The 21,945-nt window shown below is 46.7% G+C and overlaps 1 protein-coding gene across 5 annotated transcripts in view; it reads left to right on the top strand.

The window, feature by feature from the left end:
• FAM193A (family with sequence similarity 193 member A) overlaps positions 1–21,945 on the top strand; it is a 974,920-nt gene that overhangs the window by 153,373 nt on the left and 799,602 nt on the right. For all 5 annotated transcript variants that reach the window (XM_069632109.1, XM_069632106.1, XM_069632108.1 and 2 more), the window contains one exon: positions 11,124–11,248. In XM_069632109.1, coding sequence (XP_069488210.1) covers positions 11,124–11,248 — 125 coding nt within the window. The remainder of the gene's footprint in view (positions 1–11,123; positions 11,249–21,945) is intronic.

Raw genomic sequence — 21,945 nt, 5'->3', positions numbered from 1 at the left:
GACCCGCGAGAGGGATGGAATCTGTGTTTAATTCAGTACTTGATGACCTGCAGCGCCTGGTAGATCAGGGTGTTATCGGAGCAGTTTTGTTAGATCTCTCAGCTACTCTTGATACGGTTGACCATGCTACTCTGATCTCCCATCTTTCTGCGGCCGGCCTTTCAGGTCAAGTTATAAATTTGGTTAAGGCCTTTCTGGCTGATAGATCTCAATCCGTATCCTTGTCCCCCTTCCGTTCTGATGCAGTTTCTTTATTCTGTGGGGTTCCACAGGGCTCTGCTCTCTCCCCTATACTGTTCGTCTATATCGGACCCCTCCTGCGTCTTATTCGATCGTACGGGTTCCGTTATTATTCTTACGCGGATGATACCCAAATTCTTGTCCGCCTTTACCTCATTCAGACTGAAACAGCTAGTCTTCTCAAAAGATGCCTTGAGCACTAGACGTTTGGATGGGAAGTGACTGGTTAAAACTGAACGGTACTGCATCCCCCCACCTGTTCTGGACCACCGAGTGCTGGCCTCCGTCACTTGGCCCTCTCCCCACCCCTGTTGCATCGAAAGCCTGGAATGACCTTCCTTTCGCTCTCTGCAGCACTGCTAATCACCTCCTGTTCCATTGTTTACTGAAAACAACTATGTTTAAATAAATCCTTGCCTCTGTTACAACGTCCTATCCTGCTATCTAGCGCCAAGATGCCTTAGGGTGTACGTGTGCTTTCCAAGTTCGGTTAACATAACCTACATGGAGGTTCTGCCCTGCACTATTTAACAGATTTTCGAATGGTTTTAGGCTGCAAATAAAATTGCGTGTTCCCTCGCTTGAGATATGTTTTGGGATGGGCAGATTATTTTGTCTTCTTTTGATTCTCACTTTGAGTTTTGTGCTTTTTTGTTTTGCTTCTCCAAGGGCTGTTTTTCTCTAGCACCCAGCTCTTTCTCTTTTTTGGATCAGCTGTGTTCTCTGTGTTAATTAAGGGAACAATTCTTTATTTTGTTTAGGGGTGATTGTTTCTTCAACGTGCCCTGTCACTCTCTCGTCACCACATGTGATCCTTTTATTTGTTCAGGGCCGATTGGGGGAGCAATCTTCTCACATTATCTTACATCCACTTTTTCTTTTGCAGATTCTCGTGGTTTATCTTGACATTGGAGATTATTTTCAATCCATGTGCTTTTTGCTATGGTCAAGCCACCTTGTTTATTGGGTTCAGATTTTAAGAGGGTTATAGTATCACTAAAACAATGTAGGAAGGCTCTTATCTCAAGCGTCCTCCATTAAATCAATGTCTTGAAAATAAAATGTTCTGATTCTTTCTCTCGGGCCCTCCTTACTTTGGTCGCGTCAATGTAGGCTTCTACATATATTAGTTTAGGTTGAATTAGGGCCAGTAAGGTGGACTGGTCTTTGTAATTTTCATGGAGGGCCTCGTATAACTTGAGAAACTGTGCCAAAGTGATTGTCCGCATGGAGCCGACTGCAGCTTGCATATAGGCACATGCCTCCCTCGGCATTTGTCCGAAGGATTTCCAATGCAGCGGCATCATGGCTATTTCCACCAAAGTTCTTTTTTATAGGAGCCTTTTTTTGTGGAGACTCTTCTTCCTCCACCCCGCTGTATGTGGCTAGCGAGTCTGCACTTAAATTGGTTCCTTTTAGATATTTCTGCCCTTCCCAGTGAACGATTTTTGGAGGCAGAATTAATTCTTCTTAAGTGAACGTTCCTACAAGTCTGGTTTTCTAAGGTGGGTATAGCGTTATTCTTTGATGGTTTAGATTTCTTTTCTGGAGCCATTTGTAAAGTAGATTTATTTATGTCCACTTCCCCAATTGTTAGTTTAACTCGCATAGGATGAGGGGTGGATGTTTTCTCTGGATAGTTAAAGTCAACCGGGGTATCCACCTCTGGATTTAATCTGCTCGGGGACTGATTCTATTTTGCTCTCTTCTTGTGCACTTGTTTTGTGTGACTCGTCGTTTCTATTTCTAGGCCTCACTTGCTCCTTTTCGTCGGTTACTGGGCTGTGTGATGTATTAATCGTCTTGGATGTATTTTGCTCTTCGACCTTCCTTGGCCGTGTCTGCTCATGCGATCTAACAGATAGCTCACATCTCCCTGAGGTTAAAAGTAATTCTTGATCAGACACTTCTTGCTCAACTCGCTGTGTCCCCGGTGTCATTTTATAGATACCCTTTTTGAGTCAGAATTCATTTTCATTAAAGGACGTGGCTTTCTTTTTAAAGTGCCATCTAATTGATTTTGCTTCTGTTAGGGAATTAGCTCTTGGTTTGTGCTTTTGGCCAGGAAATTGTGCCTGTAACATGCTTTCCCCGTAGCATACATTTTTAAATGTCATCAGTTTGTCTTGTGAAGTAGTTTTTGTTTTTCGTCGAGGGTAATTTGATTCCATTGTTGGAGCCTTTAGCTGCCCCAGACTTTAGAGGGCTCTGTTTATTTTTTAGTATGTTTGTTGAATTGTGTGCCATTGCAGCCACTATTTTTTTCACTTTCTTGGAGTCTGTTGGAAGCTTGTTTTAGCTGATGGTTATTTTGTGGGATCGGCAACCCTCCCGCGGCATCCACATATAGTGGGGACACTGTGCTGTCTCGATAGTGGATTTTTTTGTCCGTCTCTATCTTTCAGTGCCGTTTGTGTGAAGTTGAAAAATGCCTCTACACTGGGCAGACAAAAGACCTCTTCGGCCTACCCCAGAGCCTCCAAACATCCGTCCTGCAATGGCAAGCCCAGCCGGCTTGCTCCCCCAACCTCCGGGCACCCTGCCGGCTTCTCTCAACGCTGCCGGCACCTCACAGGCACGCACGGCCACCTCATCCACGCCTCTGGCCGTCGGCAGCCGTGAGCAGTCAACGCCAGCAGCGGGGAGAGCTGCTCACACAAATCGATTATGAGGGTGGGCGACAGGGTGGGGGGCTCATCGCGCAAAGGCGGGGTCTGGGGATTTAACAAAAGGCATGCACATATATTGTTCCCTTGTGTCCTCATTGTCTCGGCTCACAGGCTAGGGGGAGCTTGAATTTTGGTAGCAGTATTTTTCCGTGGAGCGAACGCTGCGATCCGTTGCATGGAGAGCACACAAGGGCTCAGTGGCAGACTATGTGGATTTGGGGCACAGCTCCCCCTCCTCGAGGGCGGCACATAGTTCGCAGACACCAGGCATTTTCGAATGGCTCCATGTGCGGGGGTGCTTGGCTGTTTGTTATTTAGGTTCTGTTCCATGGCGTCTTCTGCACCCCCTCCGCGAACACTCTGCTACCATTCCGCGGCCGCTCCGCATCAAGAGTGTAGCTTTTGTATGCTGGCACCGCCTCCAACAACAGCAAGATAAAAGTTACTGTGCCTCCAGCAGAGTAACTCACAGGTTCACAGGTCCAAACACTCTGCTAACACTAATTTTTAATGTGCACACATGTGGTGGGAACTTGATAGTCAAATTGTATGTAGAAATCCCACATTCAGGCAAAACATGAACTTTGCTTTCTATTGAAAGCAGGTTCAGGTTTGTTTTTATGCCCCAGTGCAACAAAAGACGTGCAAGATTCCCTAGTTTGCAAATATATTGACATCACTGGAAGGGATTCCACAGAAAATGTCAATATATGTAGGCTTTGATTCTTGAGGGTATCTCGGTAAATGACATTAACTAGACCTTGTTATAAGTAAGCCAAGAGGCAAAAATGTTTAATGTACAGTAGTTTATCGAGTTGCATTGTCAGAAATTAAGCAGTACCATGTGTGAAGCTTTTTTTATTTTGTAACTTATTTTTATTATTTTCACAGATGGAGCAACCACATTATACGAACTAACATTAGTCGCTTTAACAATAGCTAATATAGAAGCCTGCCCATTCTCCCCCTTCCATTCAGTCCTGGCATCCAGTGTTCCACATCACCCTCCATTGTCTTCGTTTAGACCCAAATAACGTCTCACTAAATGTGGTTTAAAGGTCAGGGCTGGGTATTTCTGGTCTAATTCGATTAGCGTTGACCACACTGTCTGGAAGTGAAGCAACTTTCCCTCTTTTGCAGCCGATATTCTTTTGGCCACTAGAATGCCCCAGACCTTAATACACCATCGCCCCATGTCTGGTCCCTCCACTGTTTGCCAGCATCGGGCCGTGGTGATGCGTGCTGCCAACCAACAGGTGGGTTATTAACTTTGCTCAGGCCCCGACTTTGGGTATATCTCTTCACATGGGGCCCCTAACAGAATAGTTTTCGGGCACAGCGGTAGACTACCCGTAATATTGTGAATCAGTTGCACTATGTTCTCCAAAAAGATGTGTATCCGTGGACATTCCCACGACATATGGAAGTACGAGCCCTGGGCTCCACACTTTCGCCAACAGGAGGGGGGTGGGACAGGGCTGGAAAGTGGTGGATCTGCACCGGCGGTTAATGCCACCGGAAGAGCAATTTCAGTGCACACTCATTGATTGTCACACATTTAGATGAGGCACAGGCTCTAGCCAATATTTCCAACCAGGCTATATCGTCTAATTGCGAGCCTAGGTCCTCTTCCCAGCGAGCCATGTAATCCGGGCGGCGCAGAAACAACCGGTCCTCTCACATGAATCTATATAGCTTCGAGATTCCACCTTTATTTGTGGCTTCCCCCATATTAAGTTCTAGTGGGCTCAGGGGTCGAGTGACTCTTATATCGGGGTGTGTAATCCAATGGCAGATCTGTGCATAGGAAAACCTTTCCCTCCAAGTTTTAATTCTTTCTTACATTGCTCAAACCTGCGTTGCTGACCCTTGTCGAATAGCTTCCCCAATGTGAGCATGCCACCTATTTTCCAGCTCCCAAATGCACCTGTTGGAATGCCTGGGGCAAAGTTGGGGTTACCAAAGACCGGGGAAAGTGGACCTATGCCCCTAGGAATCTTCATTCTCCGGAGAACCCCATCCCATACTTACAGCGTGAGTTTCGTCGATGACAGTAGGCGAGGCCATTGCTTCTGTGACGAATACGGGATATAGGGTAGGAAGCGCAGGGGTAGGGGACAATATGCTTGTTCTATTTCCATCCATCTAGGGGTTGGATGCTCAGTCGACCATGTGGGCAAATGAGTAAGTTGGTCTGCTTCGGCGTATCTCGGCACGTTTGGGACCCCAAACCTCCTAACCCAGAGCCCCCCTTCATCCTTTTTGGAATTCTGCACTTTTTCCCTTGCCAAATAAAGCCCAAGAATTTGCATTGTAGCCTGTCTAGTAAAGGCTTCGGGATCTCCACTGGGAGGGATGCGCAGCAATATAACAAGCAGGGGAGGAAGTTCATCTTTACAGCAGTTATCAGACCCATCAATGAGATTTCTTGACCCGCCCATCGTTCCAGATCTTGTTCTAGTATTTTACTCAGAGTAGGAAAGTTTGCCCCATATAAATCTTTCGGAGTGGCCGTTAAGCGCACTCCTAGATGAGCTGTACCAGTCGTGTCCCAGCGGATCGGGCAGATGCCTCGGATGGCACTCAACTTGTGTGCAGTATGGCCGATCCCCAGCACCATTGATTTCCCAAAATACATATCAAAACCCGCTACTTGACCGAACGCTCAGTTCCCGTAATGCCACCTGCATGGAGCGGATGATGTTGGTGATGGATAATAGCACAACATCGGCATAAAGTGACATTTTACGGGGAGAGTTCTGTATCACTGGGCCCTGAATTGCGTCATTACTCCGTATATGTTGCGACAGTGGCTCCATAATGAGTGCAAATCAAAGTGGTGAAAGCGGGCATCCCTGACGTGTCCCACATGCGAGAGGGAATGGAGGTGAGCGCTCCCTGATGACCTGGAGTGAGGTATTCGGGGCGTAATAGTTGGCAGCTATCGCTTTTCTGAACTGGGGGCCAAAAGCAAATGCCTCCAGAGTCATGTGCATAAAAGACCAGTCTACCCTATCAAATGCTTTTGTAGTGTTCAGGGCCAAGAGGGCCAGTTTCTCGTTATTCTGAGTGGCACATTCTATCAAATTCCTCCTGATGTCCCCAGTTTTCATACCTAATATGATTCCCGTTTGGTCGGGGTTAATCGGACGCAGGAGTTGAGGGGCAAGGCAATTCGCCATCACCTTAGAGTAGATGTTGGCATCTATATTCATAAGCACAATTGGCCTACATGAGGCGCAATCTTTTGGATCCTTCCCTGGTTTTAGCACTAAGATTGTGGTAGAGTGCTGCATTGAGGGCGTGACACTTCCTGTCTCCCACAATGTGTTAAATAGGGACGTCGGGTGGAGCCAATAGCTGGGGTCTAAAGAGTTTATGAAATCTAGACTAGAAACCATCTGGGCCCGGGGCGCCAGTTTTCAGTGATTTCATGACGGCCTCTACTACTTATAAGCACCTCCAACGCTTCCTTGTCTTCCTGGGCTAGTTAGGGCGGGGGGGTAGAGAAGCCTCTGCGATATATTCTCTGCGCCACAGCTAATCTGCTCCCACTAGCCATGTTCTCTAGTAAATCCGTTTGGGCTCACTGGATTTTATCCTGCTCTTCCTAGTGGGTGACTCCTTCACGGTCTCGCAGTCGATGATATAATTCCTCTTCTTGGTCTTCGCCAGTTTCCCTTCCCTGGGGAGTCGGCAGGACACCATCACGCTTACCCGATGAAGTGGGGATTCAGGATTGTTTCCGCGTCTTCCAGATGGGCAATCGTGCGGGAACCCCCCTTAAAGGAGAACTGAACAGCCGTTAGCCAGAAATAACTGGGGGGGGTCCTTCTCCAGGCCTCTCCACATTCGGCAGGAGGGATTGAAATAAGTCGCCCACATATTCAGCAAGGGTATGGTCTGGAACCATCGAGGGAACCCCTCTGATGCGTAGGTTTTCTTCGGGCCCTGTTCTCCAAATCCTCCTGCTTGTATTTTCAGAATTTCATTTCCATCTGTAAGGGACTGGATCTTTCTTTGAATTTCAAGGAGCGTTGCTGAGTGCTCCTGAGTCGGGTCCTCCACCTCTCCCAACCTCTGCTCCGCCTCCGTCAGTCTCTGGTCAGTGCGTTTTGAGCTTAGTTGCGAGTTCAGACATAGAGGAGCGGAATTCAGCCTTAATGTCGAACATAAATGCCTGTATGTCCACTCTGGTGGCCAGCTGTCCGGATCCCCATGGTATGGTTTGTGGGGGTGATTTCGTTTACTTCTTTGCACTTTATCACCAGTGAGTAACATGGTAGAGACGTCCCCACTTTTCGGGGTCTTAAGATGTTTGGACATGGTGGCAGGCTTCATTTGTATACTACGGGATCCCTGTTATGGAAGGCAGCCACCGCCAGTTGTTGTTCAGTATTTGGAGAGATATGCTTCGTTCGTTGCCGTCTGAAAGTCCCACCAGACTTCGTCCGAGGCTCCACCGTCCAGCAATCCAGCAAATGATACTAGGGAGGGTGGGGTGGGCCCTCCCTAGAGATTTCAGGTTGGCTGGCACTGTAGCCAGGAAGGGGTAGACCCCCCCCTCCCCCCCTGCCGCCTGAAGACCCAATGCAGGAAGGAAGCAGGGCCTGTGGACTTAGTATTAGTCGAAGGGGGGGGGTAGGGGAGGGTTCCCACTACTGAGCTCACCTCGGCGTGCTGTCTTGGAGTCACCTGGGGAGCGTTGTCCAGCTGGGAGAGCACTGGTGACTAGCCTTGCCCATGCTAAGTGCTAGGAGAACTTTAACTATGTTCCATTTGCGTGTCTCCAGCTGGACTGCAGATCACCCCCTAGGGGGTCCAGGGGCGTCCTCACTCCACCTCCGCCAGTTGCTGCTCCCGCAAGGTGAGACGGGGTCTCCCGCGCTAATCAGCTCCTCACATTTAAGCGTGTTGCTTCATAGGGGCTCCAGCGGCCTGCTTGTATGACGTCAACCTGCTGATGCTTCTTCGTGGCAGGTTCTCCCTCACTGCCGTTTCCAGTACCAGGCCGGGGTGACGTGCCCTGGCTCGCAGCCGTCCCAAGAGCACTGCGTCTACCCTCTCCCAGCCGGAGTGTTGTATGGCGGCTCAGCTGAACAGGGGATCTGGGGAGCCGGAATCCTCGGCCTGTGGAATTCGGTTACCTCCCCTAGGGGTGTCCCAGGCTCCAGATTTGCGGATCTCTCCTTGGGAACATGGAGAGGGCACAGCTGGCGTCCGCGTTGTTCTCAGCTGTTGCGGGGAGCTCCGTAGTGTTGGGTCCCTGCCAAAACCTCTGGTATGTCCACTGCGATCCTTTCAGGATGTGTACTCCGGTACTGGGTCCGGCCTCCCAACCTCTAGCGTCAGTGTCGTCCCGGATGCTCCACTCTCCTTGCCAGCTTGTCAGGCCCATTGCAGGGGAGCAATCTGACGCCTCTTAACAGGCTCCAAAGCTGTCCTCGCTGTCTCACCGCGCCTGCTGAGGATCCCCTTCACCTCACCTTGAGTGGATCTGAGGTGTTAGGCAGATGGATTTGTTACCCCGTTCAGGGACCTCGCACCTCCAGTCCTCCGCTTTTCAGGGGACCGCTCCTCCTCCCATGCACATTACCGCAGCGGGCCGCCATCTTGGTGCGTCAAGGCCGGGGTGATCTCAGGCTTACCCGCAGTTTTCACGTCCCTGCGGGGTTCGTCAGAGTCGGCAGCAGGCTCCTTGAATACATAGCATCTTCTGACGGCAGGCTATCCTTTATTTAGGCTCAATGTGTCGTGGAAACAGCAGTATTTTTAGAAAGCTATGGGCTACCGGAGGCCATCAGCAGAGATGCCACATCGGTGGCACTGCTGACCACACTCCTGTGTGAGGCTTTTTGTATAGTTTACCTATGTCAACTGTGTGAATTATGGGTACATGCAATTTTGGAAGATCTCATAGTGGAATGAAAATATTTGACCAGGATCTCGCAATTTAATAAAGCCGGGATATGACACTGGTCTTCTGCACCATGGGTACTTGAGCACATATCTTCTCAGCTCTAGTTGGAAGAAATAGGTGGTGTTTGGTTTTCAAGAAATTAGTTTTGTAGAGAGGACTTGAAACTAAACTTAAATCATTTGCTAATCCAAAAAAACATTAAATCCATATAGATCAATGTTAAGCCTAAAGATTATGCTTGCAGCTTTCTTTACGCTTCTTGAGCCGAAAACTATGAAAACCAAAATGCAAAGGAATGTAAGGCTAAAATATGTTCTCAGTTTTGATAATGTACTTTAGGACGCACAACTAATGGTACTGTATAATAGTCACCTTCTTGTAGTCCTGAAATTACACAATCATGCTGTTTGCTATTATGTTAAGAAAAAGTGAAGTGAAAATTTGTCAAACAATGGCTACTCCAATTAACATCACTAATAAGGAGCTTCCCGTTTAAATGCTCTGCCAATCTGTGAGGTCCTAGTAGGAAAGCCTTGTATTTGCCTGGGCTGCAGTGTCTGGTAACATGTCTAAGAAAGGCATTCTCTCATATCTCTAGTGACGTAGCAAGGTAACCTCAAACTCTGCTGCCACTTAGGGTTCCATGCCTGGCTCCGGCCACGCTTGAAAGTATGGTTTTATAAATGTGCTAATCTGATAGTGGATTGTTATTCAAGCTATTTAGCAACCTCTCAACTCAAGTTTGCATAACTAATTAATGTCTTACATTGTTTCTAGTGTAGTGAATGGCAAAGCTTGGTTTTGATGTGTGGGCCCCGATGTGTACCATTTAATACTGTTGGCTTTATCTTTCCTTCACAGTTTGGTGGGAATTACTAGCAAGCCCCAAAAAATATCTTAATGATGCTTTCTCTACAATAATTATTCAGAGGCCTCTGTGTGCTGCATTATTCGTAGTGACCCACAGATGGGGCATGCACAAACTGCCATTTTGTGCGAGTTTCCTTTTTGCCTTAGTCAGGATGCAGCAAAATGACTGCCTTTTATTCTTTGTTTTCTTGCCTGGTGCTTTGGTTCCTTAGTTCATTTGGTCTTTGCCCTGTGCTGCATCATTTGGTCAATTAGTTAAAGAAAAACTTGTGATTTGCCTGTTTCATTCGGTAAGCACCTAACACAGGATCTTGATGTCCAACAAGTGCCTGATGCCCAAGGTGTCACAGGAGTAAGGGTGGATTTCCAGAATTGAAATTGTCAGTGGGGGTCATTCCGAGTAGGGCGGTAAGGGTTAACGGTCACCGTTAACGAGACCGGTGCAGTTAAACCCTTACCGCCCTATTCCGAGTTACCTTTGCGGGTTGGTACTTAACGCCTGCTTTTTGCAGGCGCTAAAAAACCAACCCGCAAAGGGACCTAGGAGCTAATTACAGCACCGTAATTTACGGTGCCGTAATTAGCACCTTCCCCATTCCCATTGAGCCCTATGGGGCAAAAATGGGAATGGGGAAAGGGCCCTTGGTGAATGGGGAATTACCAACCCCGCCAACCTTGGAATGGGGCGGTAATTCCGCCATTCACCATGGCGGAGTCGGAAAAATAACGGCGTCAACCAAGGCGCTAATAGCGCCTTGGTTAGCGCCAGGGTCGGAATGAGGCCCATTGTCTTTTGATTGGGTGACCTTTTCCAGCTTGGTTTAATGTATCTCGCCTGTCTGACTAGGGAAGTCTCATCCCATGCTCTTGAGTATGGAAACCTGATCCATAGCCATTTAAGGCCACTAAAGGTACGCTATGCAAGCAATGGAGCGTCCGGAGGTAAATTTTGTGCTTTCAGGTGCTCAATGCACCAAACCTATGGTCTCTGATCTGGCTGGATTACCGCTTCAGGGGCTTATGTTGAGCTCCCTGGAGGTTTATGAAATTTGGAAACCGAAATGTTGCTTAAGAAAACGTTAGTTCCTACAAGAAGAACAGTTGTGTGCCATTCCAGTGAGAAATAGTGGCATACTACACTACCTCCTTATTTCTTCCCATTGGATATTTACTGGCAGACCCGCTCTGATCCTTCCACCCGATGCCCTTTGCTACCGGAATGACGCAGAGTGATTTTCTTCATGGACATGGAGGTCCCAATGCCTTTTTTATGTTTTAATGTTGACAATTCACAACTTCCAGACCTCTGTTTTCATTGGCTAGAGTAGCTTATGTTGAAAACTGTGGCGCTATTGCATCATGTCTAAAATGCATGTTTTGTTAGAGTATCTGCAACTTCTGTTTGTCTGCTCTACTCCTAATAGGAAAATGAACATTTGAAGAAATTTCAGGTGACGTGGGAATTGCACAATCAGCACCTTTTTGAAAATCTGGTATTTTCTGAGCCACTTCTACAGAACAGCTTACCAACATTGATGTCACAAATGAGGTAATAGTTTGTGGAGATGTATATTTGCAATTCTTTAATTATCAAGTGCTTAGTAAAATATTGTTTAAAGGACATTTTCCTTTTTAATGTTGCAATTCATTTATTCAATTTGGTACTCCGCTTATTAATGTTATAGTAAACAAAATAACCTTGATACATTTTTTTGCCATCCTGCATATATTATGTTGTGTTTGTGTTTCTTTATTTGTATAGCGCGCCTGGCCCAAAGGCATCTGGGCGTTCATTTTATGGTTACAATAGCATATATTACAAATTACAGTAAAGGCATGTCAGATAATAACAGCAGCACATGTGATATGATAGGTTATTTATAACGCCCTTAATACCCAGAGGTTTCTAAGCGCGGACCCGGGGATCGAACCTGTGTTGCTCCGTGTCGTCTTGCTTCCAAGGCAAGCACGTTGCCGCTGAGCTATCCTCCCAGGACAATATATGTACAAAACAAAGTATACAGTTAGAATAAACAGTGAAGAGTAAATAGCAATAATAGTACAACTAATGTAATAGAAAAAATAGAAGCAGCAAATATGTACAGATTGTAGCAAGCAGATATTACCTACTTATGTTTTTATCATGGATGTGGGTTTCATAAGCATTTTGATTTACCTGTATCGGTGATCTGCGAAAATCTATTTTTCCATTAGATTGTCTGCTGCCTGCTTTACTGAATGAGATCATTCGTTGCACGACACAAAATTTCCACTCGCTGCTAGTAATAATTGGCTCTTGGCGTGTATGAAATGTTGTGCAGTATGTATGTATAGACTTGAGGTGGCAAGTGACTTATTTAATGGCTGAATAGCAGCTTGAAATGTTGCATCTTGGTTAGTTGGTTTCATGGACTGAGTTTTTGAAGTTGGTTATGTGGGTGAGTAATGTGTTAGGGAATCTTTGGGAATCTCCTATCTCTGGGGAATTGTGTAATCTTGTTTGAAAATGTGGTAAGGTAGTGTGCAAGTCAGATAAACTATGTTAACGATTTTGCCCTGAAGAGAGTTGAAGGCCCGAGCACATCGAGAGCCTTTAATGCAGACTGAGGGCCTGTAACTACTAGGGCAAGGTCTATAAAGCTATTGGAACACCTGGGTAACAGAAAGATAATGTAAACGTATCTAGATTACATTTTTTCTTTTGGTGCCTTAAATATTTTTTATGTCAAAAACATGAAAAATAATGACAAAAATAGTCATGTTGATTTATAGTAAATTATTATTTTCACTAATTTAAAGTAACAAGCGAAAAAAGGATGGCATTGTTAGGAAAACATTATTTTAAATTGGGCACTAAGGGGGGGGAAGCACTGTTAGTACAGGGCTTTCAGAGGAAAAGAAAGCGAAGGTCAAATATGCAGGTTGTAAAAACTGAGCCATATCTGTTCTTATTGCCATTAAATTGACCAATTGGGGAAGGGTAATTCACCTGCCCAGGGTTCCAATTGTGTGTAGTTTTGAATAACTTCATGCAAAACCCCAAGAGGTATTTGAGAGCTTTTCATAGAACTAAAGTGTTTGTCGTTCTGCTACATTTGAACCAAGAGCAAAACACTGGCAATTATGAATTTAAGGCAAAGGTTTAAAAGGGGAATGTGAGGAGGAGATGGGGAGATTAATGGGACAAATTAGCAGATTAGGATTGAGGTGGTAGGAGCAATAAATTAGGGATGGAGGTGTAACTGGTTTAAACAGGAAAGGCTTGGAAGACATGCCATTGTACAGCGGTGGGAAACAAACATACTGGGCCAGATGATTGGAAGCTTGCAATCACGTATTAGTCCCCAAATTACTATGCTATCAACAGACCGACTGCCGGACGCAAAGTCAACACAACCCATTGCTGATCAACACTATTTAGCGAAGCGTTCTCGCTTGTTGCTTTTAACATCACTTTGTGAGCCCCAACTATTTCCCTTTAACTCCATGGTGTCTCTACCATGTCACATTGAAGTTGATGCATTGTAGCGACCCCTTTTGAACATGGGCTGTGTAATAATCTAATATCTAATGGTGGAAGAGTGATGGCCAAAATATTACACCAGACTCTCCAATGGTAGGTGTAGCAGAGCAATTAGGCTTAACTTCAGGAGTGAGTGAGGAAAGCTGGCAGAAAGAGGCAAATAATCACGAGACGCCCCCGCACCCCCCCACAACAATTATACACCACACTGGATTACTGAAGGAAATCTACACTTTACTTCTAAGGTGACACACAATATTTTTGAGGGGGGAGAAAGAGGTACTCCAGTTACACAGAACACATAGCTGAGCATAGTTTAAGTAAAAAAAACAAAGTAAATGACCAGTTAAGACCTAAACTCAATACCTGGTGGCAGGCACATTACAGTTGGCATAAAACTAAAGTGAGGTACAATAGAAAGAATTGTGTGGTAGATGTCCACATGGTAAAAGTGAAGTTGGGGAAGAGAGTGGAGAAAGGTGTGTCCAAGTACTCTAGGCCCATGAGTATTGAGGACGACTTGGGTAGTGTGGTGAGCTTGAGCAATGGAGAAAAATTGAGCAAACAGACTGTGTCTGTGTTAAGAATTAGTTGCGGGAATCTCTCCCCCTGTCGCTAATGGGCCGGGCCGCACTATTCAATATGATGACCCTTCCCAGACTGTTGTATGTCCTCCAGAACGCCCCATTCCCCATCCCCCGAGAAACCTTCGCACTCATCGACAAGAATCTGCGCACACTGCTATGGGGAGGGAAACAATCCAGGATTGCCCTTGACACGCTCCAGAGATCGGTGTGGGAGGGAGGCATCGGGTTACCTTGCATACGCACCTATTACTTGGCCACACAGATAGGAGTAGTGAATGACTGGATGCACGCAGACCCCACACAGCCACACAACCGTATAGAGCTGGAGACCATGTCCCCACGAACACCTCTCCAAGTCCTCTACGCCACCCGCAACCAACTCCCGGTGCTGCCCAAAATGTCCCACCACATCTGGCGGGCCGCACACAAGCTAATCGGCTGGGAAGGCCAGCCAACACTGTCGCAACCCATATGGCACAATGCGCTCCTCCCGGAACTGGTAAAAATGGGCTCCTTCGGTCACTGGCTGACCAAAGGAATACACACATTAGCACAAGTAATACAGGAGGGCCGCCTCTTGAGCTTTGAGTCCATGCGCGAACAATTCGACCTGGCACCCATGGACCGGTTTCGGCATGCGCAACTGTCCCACGCAATCCGCGCCCAATTCCCCGACACGACGGTCCTACCCCCTTGCTCTCCCATCGAGACCAAAATTCTCCCGCAGTACATCTCTTCTAGGGTCACTTCCACCCTCTATCAGGCCCTTAGCTCATTCGGGGCTCCACAACTCGACGGACTAAAGGCAAAGTGGGAAAGGGACCTGGGCCCCCTGGAACCTGAAGATTGGGTAGAAGCGTTAATGTCCCCCAGAGAAATTGGGATAGAATCCAAGCTTAGACTAATACAGTTGAGGATCCTACATCGTTCATATCACTCACGCACTGCAATGGCCAGATGGGGTGGAATAGAAGACGAGACATGTGTCCGATGCAAAACTGAACCCGCCACCTTCTACCATATGATATGGGACTGTCAGGTGATACAGGCCTTCTGGGTGGAATGTGTTAACACAATCTCAGCCGCTCTGGGGACACCAATTCCCAGGGACCCCAAGATGGTACTATTGGGCATTGGGGGGGGAAGTAGACCTGTCCAAATATGAGAAAATGTTCTTGGCAACTGCGTTGGGGGCGGGCAAAAGACTTATAGCGGCCAATTGGGGATCGGACGAACCATTGAGCCTGAATCGATGAAGTAATGAGCTGGACAGATGCGCAACCTTAGAGCGCCGAATCTATAATGCAAGGGGCTGCCCCCGCAAATTCGGAAAAATATGGGGTAAATGGCTAGATGCTCAATAAGCTCTGTGGGTGGGGGTGCCCCGGTAGTGATGCTTGCCTTGCTTGCCTGCCTGGTCCTATTGTTGTCTTTTGGTCCTCGGCCCCACAGGCCCTGTTGATATGGACGATTGCCTTCAACATGTATACTGCTGATTCATGTCTTATTCTTATACGTCTCTTATGTTCTGTTGTTTAAATCCAATAAACAGAGTTATTAAAAAAAAAAAAAAAAAGAATTAGTTGCGGGGAAGTCCTTGGTTCTGTAAATATGGAGGGAAGCAGGTGTGTTTATATAGTTATTACATGTTCTTGTGTAGGATTAGCTGTACTGTACCCTGTGTTCGAGAACATGGAATGGAGTTGCCCAGTTAGAAGAAAAGAACACAATATTAGGTGTTGAAAGAAGGTTGTTGAAGCAGAGTGGAGCTGAAAGGAGGCGGGAACTGGGGCTGCTGGTTGGAGATCTTAATGAAAACTACATTGTTCATCTGACCAGACATCTGTGTGCTTCTTGACAGCGAGGACATAAACCTTCAGCTTTCCTTTCCTTGCATTGTACTCATTTGTATGGGTAAACCAACCAGTTCATATCACTATTAATACAGTGAGGTGCGTGTAGGCTACCCTGTATATTTATCACTTTTTTCTTTTATAACTTTGTGGTTACAAATACTTTCAGTATGGGCATGTGGCAGCTGTTATTTTCTACCATGTCTTGAACTTTTCCAAATGGCTACTAATAGTGGCTAGGACTTGAAGATGGCCGTGCAATGAGATTTTTTGCTTGTTCTTGTGCCCTCTCTTGTCCGAAATCGACATATATGGGAAGCCCTTCCTGGGGAAAGCGTCTTCTTTACCGGGCAAAATGGCAGTCTCTAGGTAAGCCTGTATGTGGAATCTGGGACTTTCTGGTTCCAGTCCATAATCTGGTGACTGAATGTTAGTTCCTGGGCATATTGTATGGTTAGTGGCTATCCATGATTGGTTGGCCACTACCAATTTGAATGGTGCAAAACCTTACAATAGGTGACCTGTGTGAGATTCCAGTCCGTACCTTGAATTAAAGGAGGACTGTTGGAGCCAAGACTCATACCAAGAAGTGCAGCCCACTGTGGACGCGAGGGCGATGTTTGCAACTGACCAGCATTTCCTCCTACCAAGTCCTGGTGAAGCCCTGATTTTCTGTCCTGATTTCGTTGCTGCCTCCAGCCCTCAGCAGTTGGAACCAGTCTCGACCCACTGCTCCAGGATCTGTTCCTTAGGAAGAGTACCTGAAACACCTGATGAACGAACCAGCTCGCTCCTGAGATACTTTGCTGCAGTTGTCGCTGTTCCGAGCCTAGCCTTGGAAATTGGAAGGTCTTCAGCTTCTGCTTCAGCGAGCTTGATCCTGCATTTTCCAGCCATCTAGCCCCAACCGAAGCCGTGAATGGCCTGCTCCTTTTTTCATCCCGCAAAGATCCATTGTTGCCCCCTGATTGTGGCGACTCCTGCTGCAATCGGATCTTCACACTCCGGAGGTCTTCTGAGGTCGCCAGCTCGGCAGAAATCTTCTGCTTTCCATCACAATGGTCATTAGCTGGACAGTGCCTCGAACCGAGATTCAGGTACTGTGTTCGACCATAACTAAATCCCATGTCCAAAAGTGACTTCTGCACCAGCGACCCACGGGCCTCCCTCGACCAGACCAATCACATAAGGATGTGTCCTCGATATCTAGAACCTCTCAACGGGTCTCTTGAGAAATTGGAGAAAAAAGAAAAAAGAGCGTACCCTCTGGGACCACCACACACAATTGGGACTACAAGTGTAAGCCAAACCAACCTTTGGTATAAGTCAGTACCACACAGTTTTTGGTAGCGAGCTGAGCAGCCAGGCTTATCTCAAGAGTGAATGTGAGTAGTACAAGAGGTTACACAGAGGTCTTACAATCACAGTATTTATTTATTTTATTTTTTACATTTGTATAGCGCACAGGACAGCCCCTAGGCATCGTGGCGCTGTTACTTGAAAGTTTACAACTTAGTTACAGGAGCAGTACATTACATTTATGCATTTAGGTGCATCAATGCAATACATCATGTATATAGGAATTTAGGCGTGTGTAATAGTGGCAGGTGTGTGGCATGGTTAGTTGAAAAGTAAGAGTTTTGGCAGCTTTTCTGGGGGCTAGGTTTGAGCTTTCACCGCGGAGTGTAGGTTGTAGGGTGTTCCATTGTGTGGCTGCTAGGTATGGGAAGCTGGTGCCACCAGCGCAAGCTCTCTGAAATGTGGACACTGAGAGAATATTTGCATAGGGCGTTCTAGTAGGCCTGGTTTGGAGATGGGGTGGACTCTTTCAGAGAGGTAGGTGGGAACGGTTTGGTGAATGCATGTGTCAGTGCAAGGGCTTTGAAGATGCCCCTCGTTGATAGGAAGCCAATGGGCTTCTTTCCTTGCAGCCGTGATATGCTGTCTTTTAGGGATGCCTAGGGCTGCGCGTAGGGCATTATTTTGAATGACCTGTAGTTTCGCCAGGTTTTCTGTGGAGGTTCCTAAGAGGATGTTGCACTAGTCTAATCTTGAGCCTTTGATGGCTCGTGCAATGGTAATGGAGTTTTCTTTAAATAGGAATGGTCTGGCTGCTGCCATAAGTTTAGCGTGGTAGGCTGCCGCAGAAGCGATGGCATTGACATGTCTGGTCATCAATAGTTTAGAGTCTAGGTAGACTCCCAGGGTTTTTACCGCGCTAGCAACTGGGATTCTGATATTGTCAATACTGAAATGGCTGAACTTGGAGTTGAGGTTCTTGAGTGTCTCATTGGTACCGACAAGGAGTAGCTCTGTTTTGTCAGAGTTCAGGCATAGACCATTTACTGCCATCCAAGCTTGGATTGTGTTGTAAATGTCATTTAGGGTCCTGGAGTCAGTGTCATAGTCTCCTGTTAGGGTGGGGAGGATCTGTGTTTTGTCAGCGTAATTAGTATAAAGTGGTTCAAGTAGACGCTTATACTCAAGGTTTTTTGCTAAAACACTTATTAATTTATTACATGATCATTTAGAAAACATTTCATTAGAATTAGGAAACTTAATATTATGCACGAATACACTTCAATACAAAACTCTAAGCATTTTAGACAGTTTGAGCTCCCCTGACATAGAAGCCAAATGGCAGTTCAGTTACTTAGAAGGCAGCAAAAGGCAGAAGGTAAGTAGAATAGATCACATACTTGTTGTTCTGGTATCAAACGGTAAAGTCTTTGCAAAAGTTAGAAGAAGTTTTGGCGAAAAAGAATCATTTGTTGGGTCACAAGCTGATTAGGCCTCCAAGTTGGGAAAGTTTCACAAACTTTCACTGCGAGAGTGGCATTCTCTCAATCGGGTTGGCACAGTACCTTCGTATGAAGAAACAAATGCAGCTGAAGTCGTTGGTTCCTGGCACTTCCTGCAGATGTCACTGTTCCTGGGCCTCAGTCGTGGGGACAAAGGGGAGGACGTTGTTGAAGGGGCTTCTCTGTCGAGATGAACTTGCCGATTTGGACCTGCAGCAGGGCTTCACCGGGCAAACCAGTGGTCCAGGAGTTGCAGCAGCCGTCCTCTTCCAGCTCTTCTTCGGGTTCTTACGTTCCAGTGGTCGACTCTGCTTTCCAGTCCAAGAGACTCGCCTTTTAAACAGTTCTCTCCCTTTCATTACAACCTAGCTGTCACTCACCAAGCATTCTGGCTGTCCTTGCCGGACAGTCAGCCAGCCAATCATGCCAGAGTGTATTTGGGTCTCCTGGGAGACTAAGCACAGGGAGTTTCCGGCACCTCCCTCACTTCTTGCCCATCCCAGATACTCACATGCCGGAGGCGGTCTTCAGTCCTGAAGTGCGCAAAAGGCATACAAAGAAAGGGACCAAACCTGGTTTGGCGCGCAGAGACAAACAATAGAAGAACCTTTCCAAAACGAAACGGCGAAAAAAGACCAGGATCTGTTTAAACAAAGGGGCTTAAGGCGCCATCTTGAAAAACGTGGCTCCCGTGATTTTTAGCTACCAGTGTTCGCGGTTGGGGAAAAATCATGGTAGTTCGCTGTGAAAACCACTGCCACCAGCCTTTTCAATAGGAAAGGGTAGCATTTGACTGCTACATGAGTATTTAGACACAGGATTCTATGTAACCCCTCTAGCACTCCATTGTAAGATGTGTGCTGGGTCAAGGAATTTGTAAAGACTAGTAAAGTCAATTTAACCTTACATTCTCTGGGAAACAGTAGTTTATCCCAGAGAAGGTATTTAAACATTTGGGAAGTCTAAAAAGACAACACTGTGCTACTGCACTGAGGGCGCTGTGTAACACACATGAACAGATGCCTATGGAGTTATCTAAAACTCCATAATCAAAGAACAAAAGTGTAAAACACACATCAAAATACATGAGAGAGTGGGGAAAAAAGCCTCACTCTTTCCATGTAAAGAAATAAAGTCCTCAAAATTTTGCAAAGTTGCTGGGGTTCTCTAATGTGAAGGGAATTGGCGCATTTATGAGAATTCTCCCTAACACTGGGGTGGGGGTGGGGGTGAGGGGTGGGGTGTTAAAACACCTTTTCCTTCTCACCCCCCCCCCCCCGCAAAAAGTTTGTCTGGGCATACATTCCTAGTCTCTCTTTCCTGACTAAGTTGGTGGTCTGGTCAAGGATCTTGTACTGGGCCTATGTTGCGGACGAGAGAGCATTACTTAACTGCACTTTTCTTAACTTTTGGAACACACACTTGAATTACAACCATGTGTTAGGGAGAATTCTCTGTAAGGCTAATTTCCCAAACCTAGTGAGTCCCCCAGCAGCTTTGCTGGATTTTTGGGGTTTATTTTTTTCTCTCCTGCTAAGAGTTTTTTGCTCCCACTCTTAGACAGGATTTGAGGTGTTCCTTTAACTTTCCATGTCTTTTATGGGCTATCGGGTCTTTTACTCCGTAGGGTCTCATGTTTTTTTTTGATGTGGGTTACACAGCACCCTCCGTGCCGTAACCCAGGTGTGTCGTAGCGACACCCCAACATAGACTCCATACCCTGGGACTGACTACTGTCTCCCAGGGCCTGTAAAGTCACCATTGGCTTTGCTAGTCCCAAATTATGAACAGAAACCAGTACAAACCATCATATTATGGACGTACTGGTCGGGGCAATTCGATTGCCCCGGGGTCTGTTGTTCGAGGGGGCACGTCTCCGTCCCCCCTGATCGAGTTTTGGCTGGTGGCAGTGGATACTACTTTTTATGTTCGACCGCAAATATATCTATATGGGATTTTCCCATTGTTCGAGGCTACCAACTTTAATTATTTAATTCTTATAGCCTCGAACATACTGCCGCTTTATTTATTTAATATTAATTCACCGGTTGGTATTTTTTTGCCAAAACTCGATTCGAAAATGGCGTTTGTGTTCTCTTCTGTGACTCCAAGTCAAGCCCTTTGTTCCACTTTTTAGCGGGCTTCTCCACAGAAGCCTCCAAAAGTGGTGCCACTCTGTCTGGGTACCACAGGTGGTGTGGGAGGGGGTTTAGGCAACCTGGACTGAGTTACCTTGGGGAACTCAAGTCGCACTCTTGTGTGATTGGCCCAAGTGGTGAGCCGGCCGGCGCACCACTTGGCATGTTTGATTGACAGCTAGGCTGAGTGAATGGGGGGGGTGCTGCATAAAAGCAGGGCTTTGGGGACTGGAACTTCAGAAGTCGCCACAGGACCTGAGAATCCGAGGAGGGAGAAGCTGAGCCGGCCTGCAACGACGACACCACCGGTGGAGCCCTGCTGAACCGTCTCACCACTTTTCCCAACGACAGAGGAGATCTCCAGCCCGGAGAGTCTTCTTCCTTCGACTGGTGGGGATAACCAGTCTACCTTCTTTTTGCCTTCCTGGAGCATCTCGTGGCTGCCTTGCCTGTGCCAAGCACCCCGGCAACCGGGATACCACGTTTTCACCACTACCGCGAACCGAAAGGGTAGTACCTTTGTACCGAAGAACTCCGCGGCTGGTTTCTTCCCTGGCAGTGCAACGACCTTCATCCTTCCTCCACGACGAGATCTTCTCTTCCTCTGGACGACGCTGCGACTTGCATCCGCTGCCAGGAACAACTGCCCCCGCTGGAGGATCCTCTCCATTTAAGGTACTGTGTTCCGCCTGGCTTCCCTTGCAACCGTTTGAACGGCGGTATTAAATCCTCGTCTCTCGAACCTGGGTTAGCCTGGGACACCTTAGCTAACTTTTCTGCACTGAACTCACCCTTTTTCGAACTACCTCCACAAACTTCGAAGACTCTGTGTAACTGTCTGATCTTGGGCATCTTCCGCCCGGCTCCCTTGAAAGTGGGCCTGGCGCCTAAACTTCCTTGCTCACCAGTAGACTGTGCCTTCCTAAACTTGCTGTGGTTCTTTAAAAAGTGTTTAGTGTGAGTGCTTCCATAATTCTGTTTTTCCCCTCCCTTTTTTATTTAACTTGTTGGAGTGCCATCGAACGTTAAGCGCTCACCTCTGTCTGGAAATAAGTGGTGTTAACTAAGACTTGTCCAACAAGTAATCAGGAATGTACATATGATAATAGTGATTGTGAACTTATCTTACCAATTTAGTGCTAGTGTGTTTTATAAGAGTGTGTTAAATAAATAAGTATATACTTTTACACCCAAGCTCTGGTCAGTGTTTGCTTGTGCTACTGTATTTCTGTACCTATCTTGTATGCTCTGTATACTGCCTAACTCTTGAGGGAAGTCTGACTGCTCAGCCACAGCTACCAAGTGAATCTGTGTGGTACAGACTGCTACCAAGTGGGTTTACTG

The sequence above is a fragment of the Ambystoma mexicanum genome, chromosome 6q, assembly GCF_040938575.1.
Source record: "Ambystoma mexicanum isolate Mex_15411 chromosome 6q, UKY_AmexF1_1, whole genome shotgun sequence".
In the NCBI taxonomy this organism is placed as follows: domain Eukaryota; kingdom Metazoa; phylum Chordata; class Amphibia; order Caudata; family Ambystomatidae; genus Ambystoma; species Ambystoma mexicanum.
This window is presented reverse-complemented; position numbering and strand designations above follow the sequence as displayed.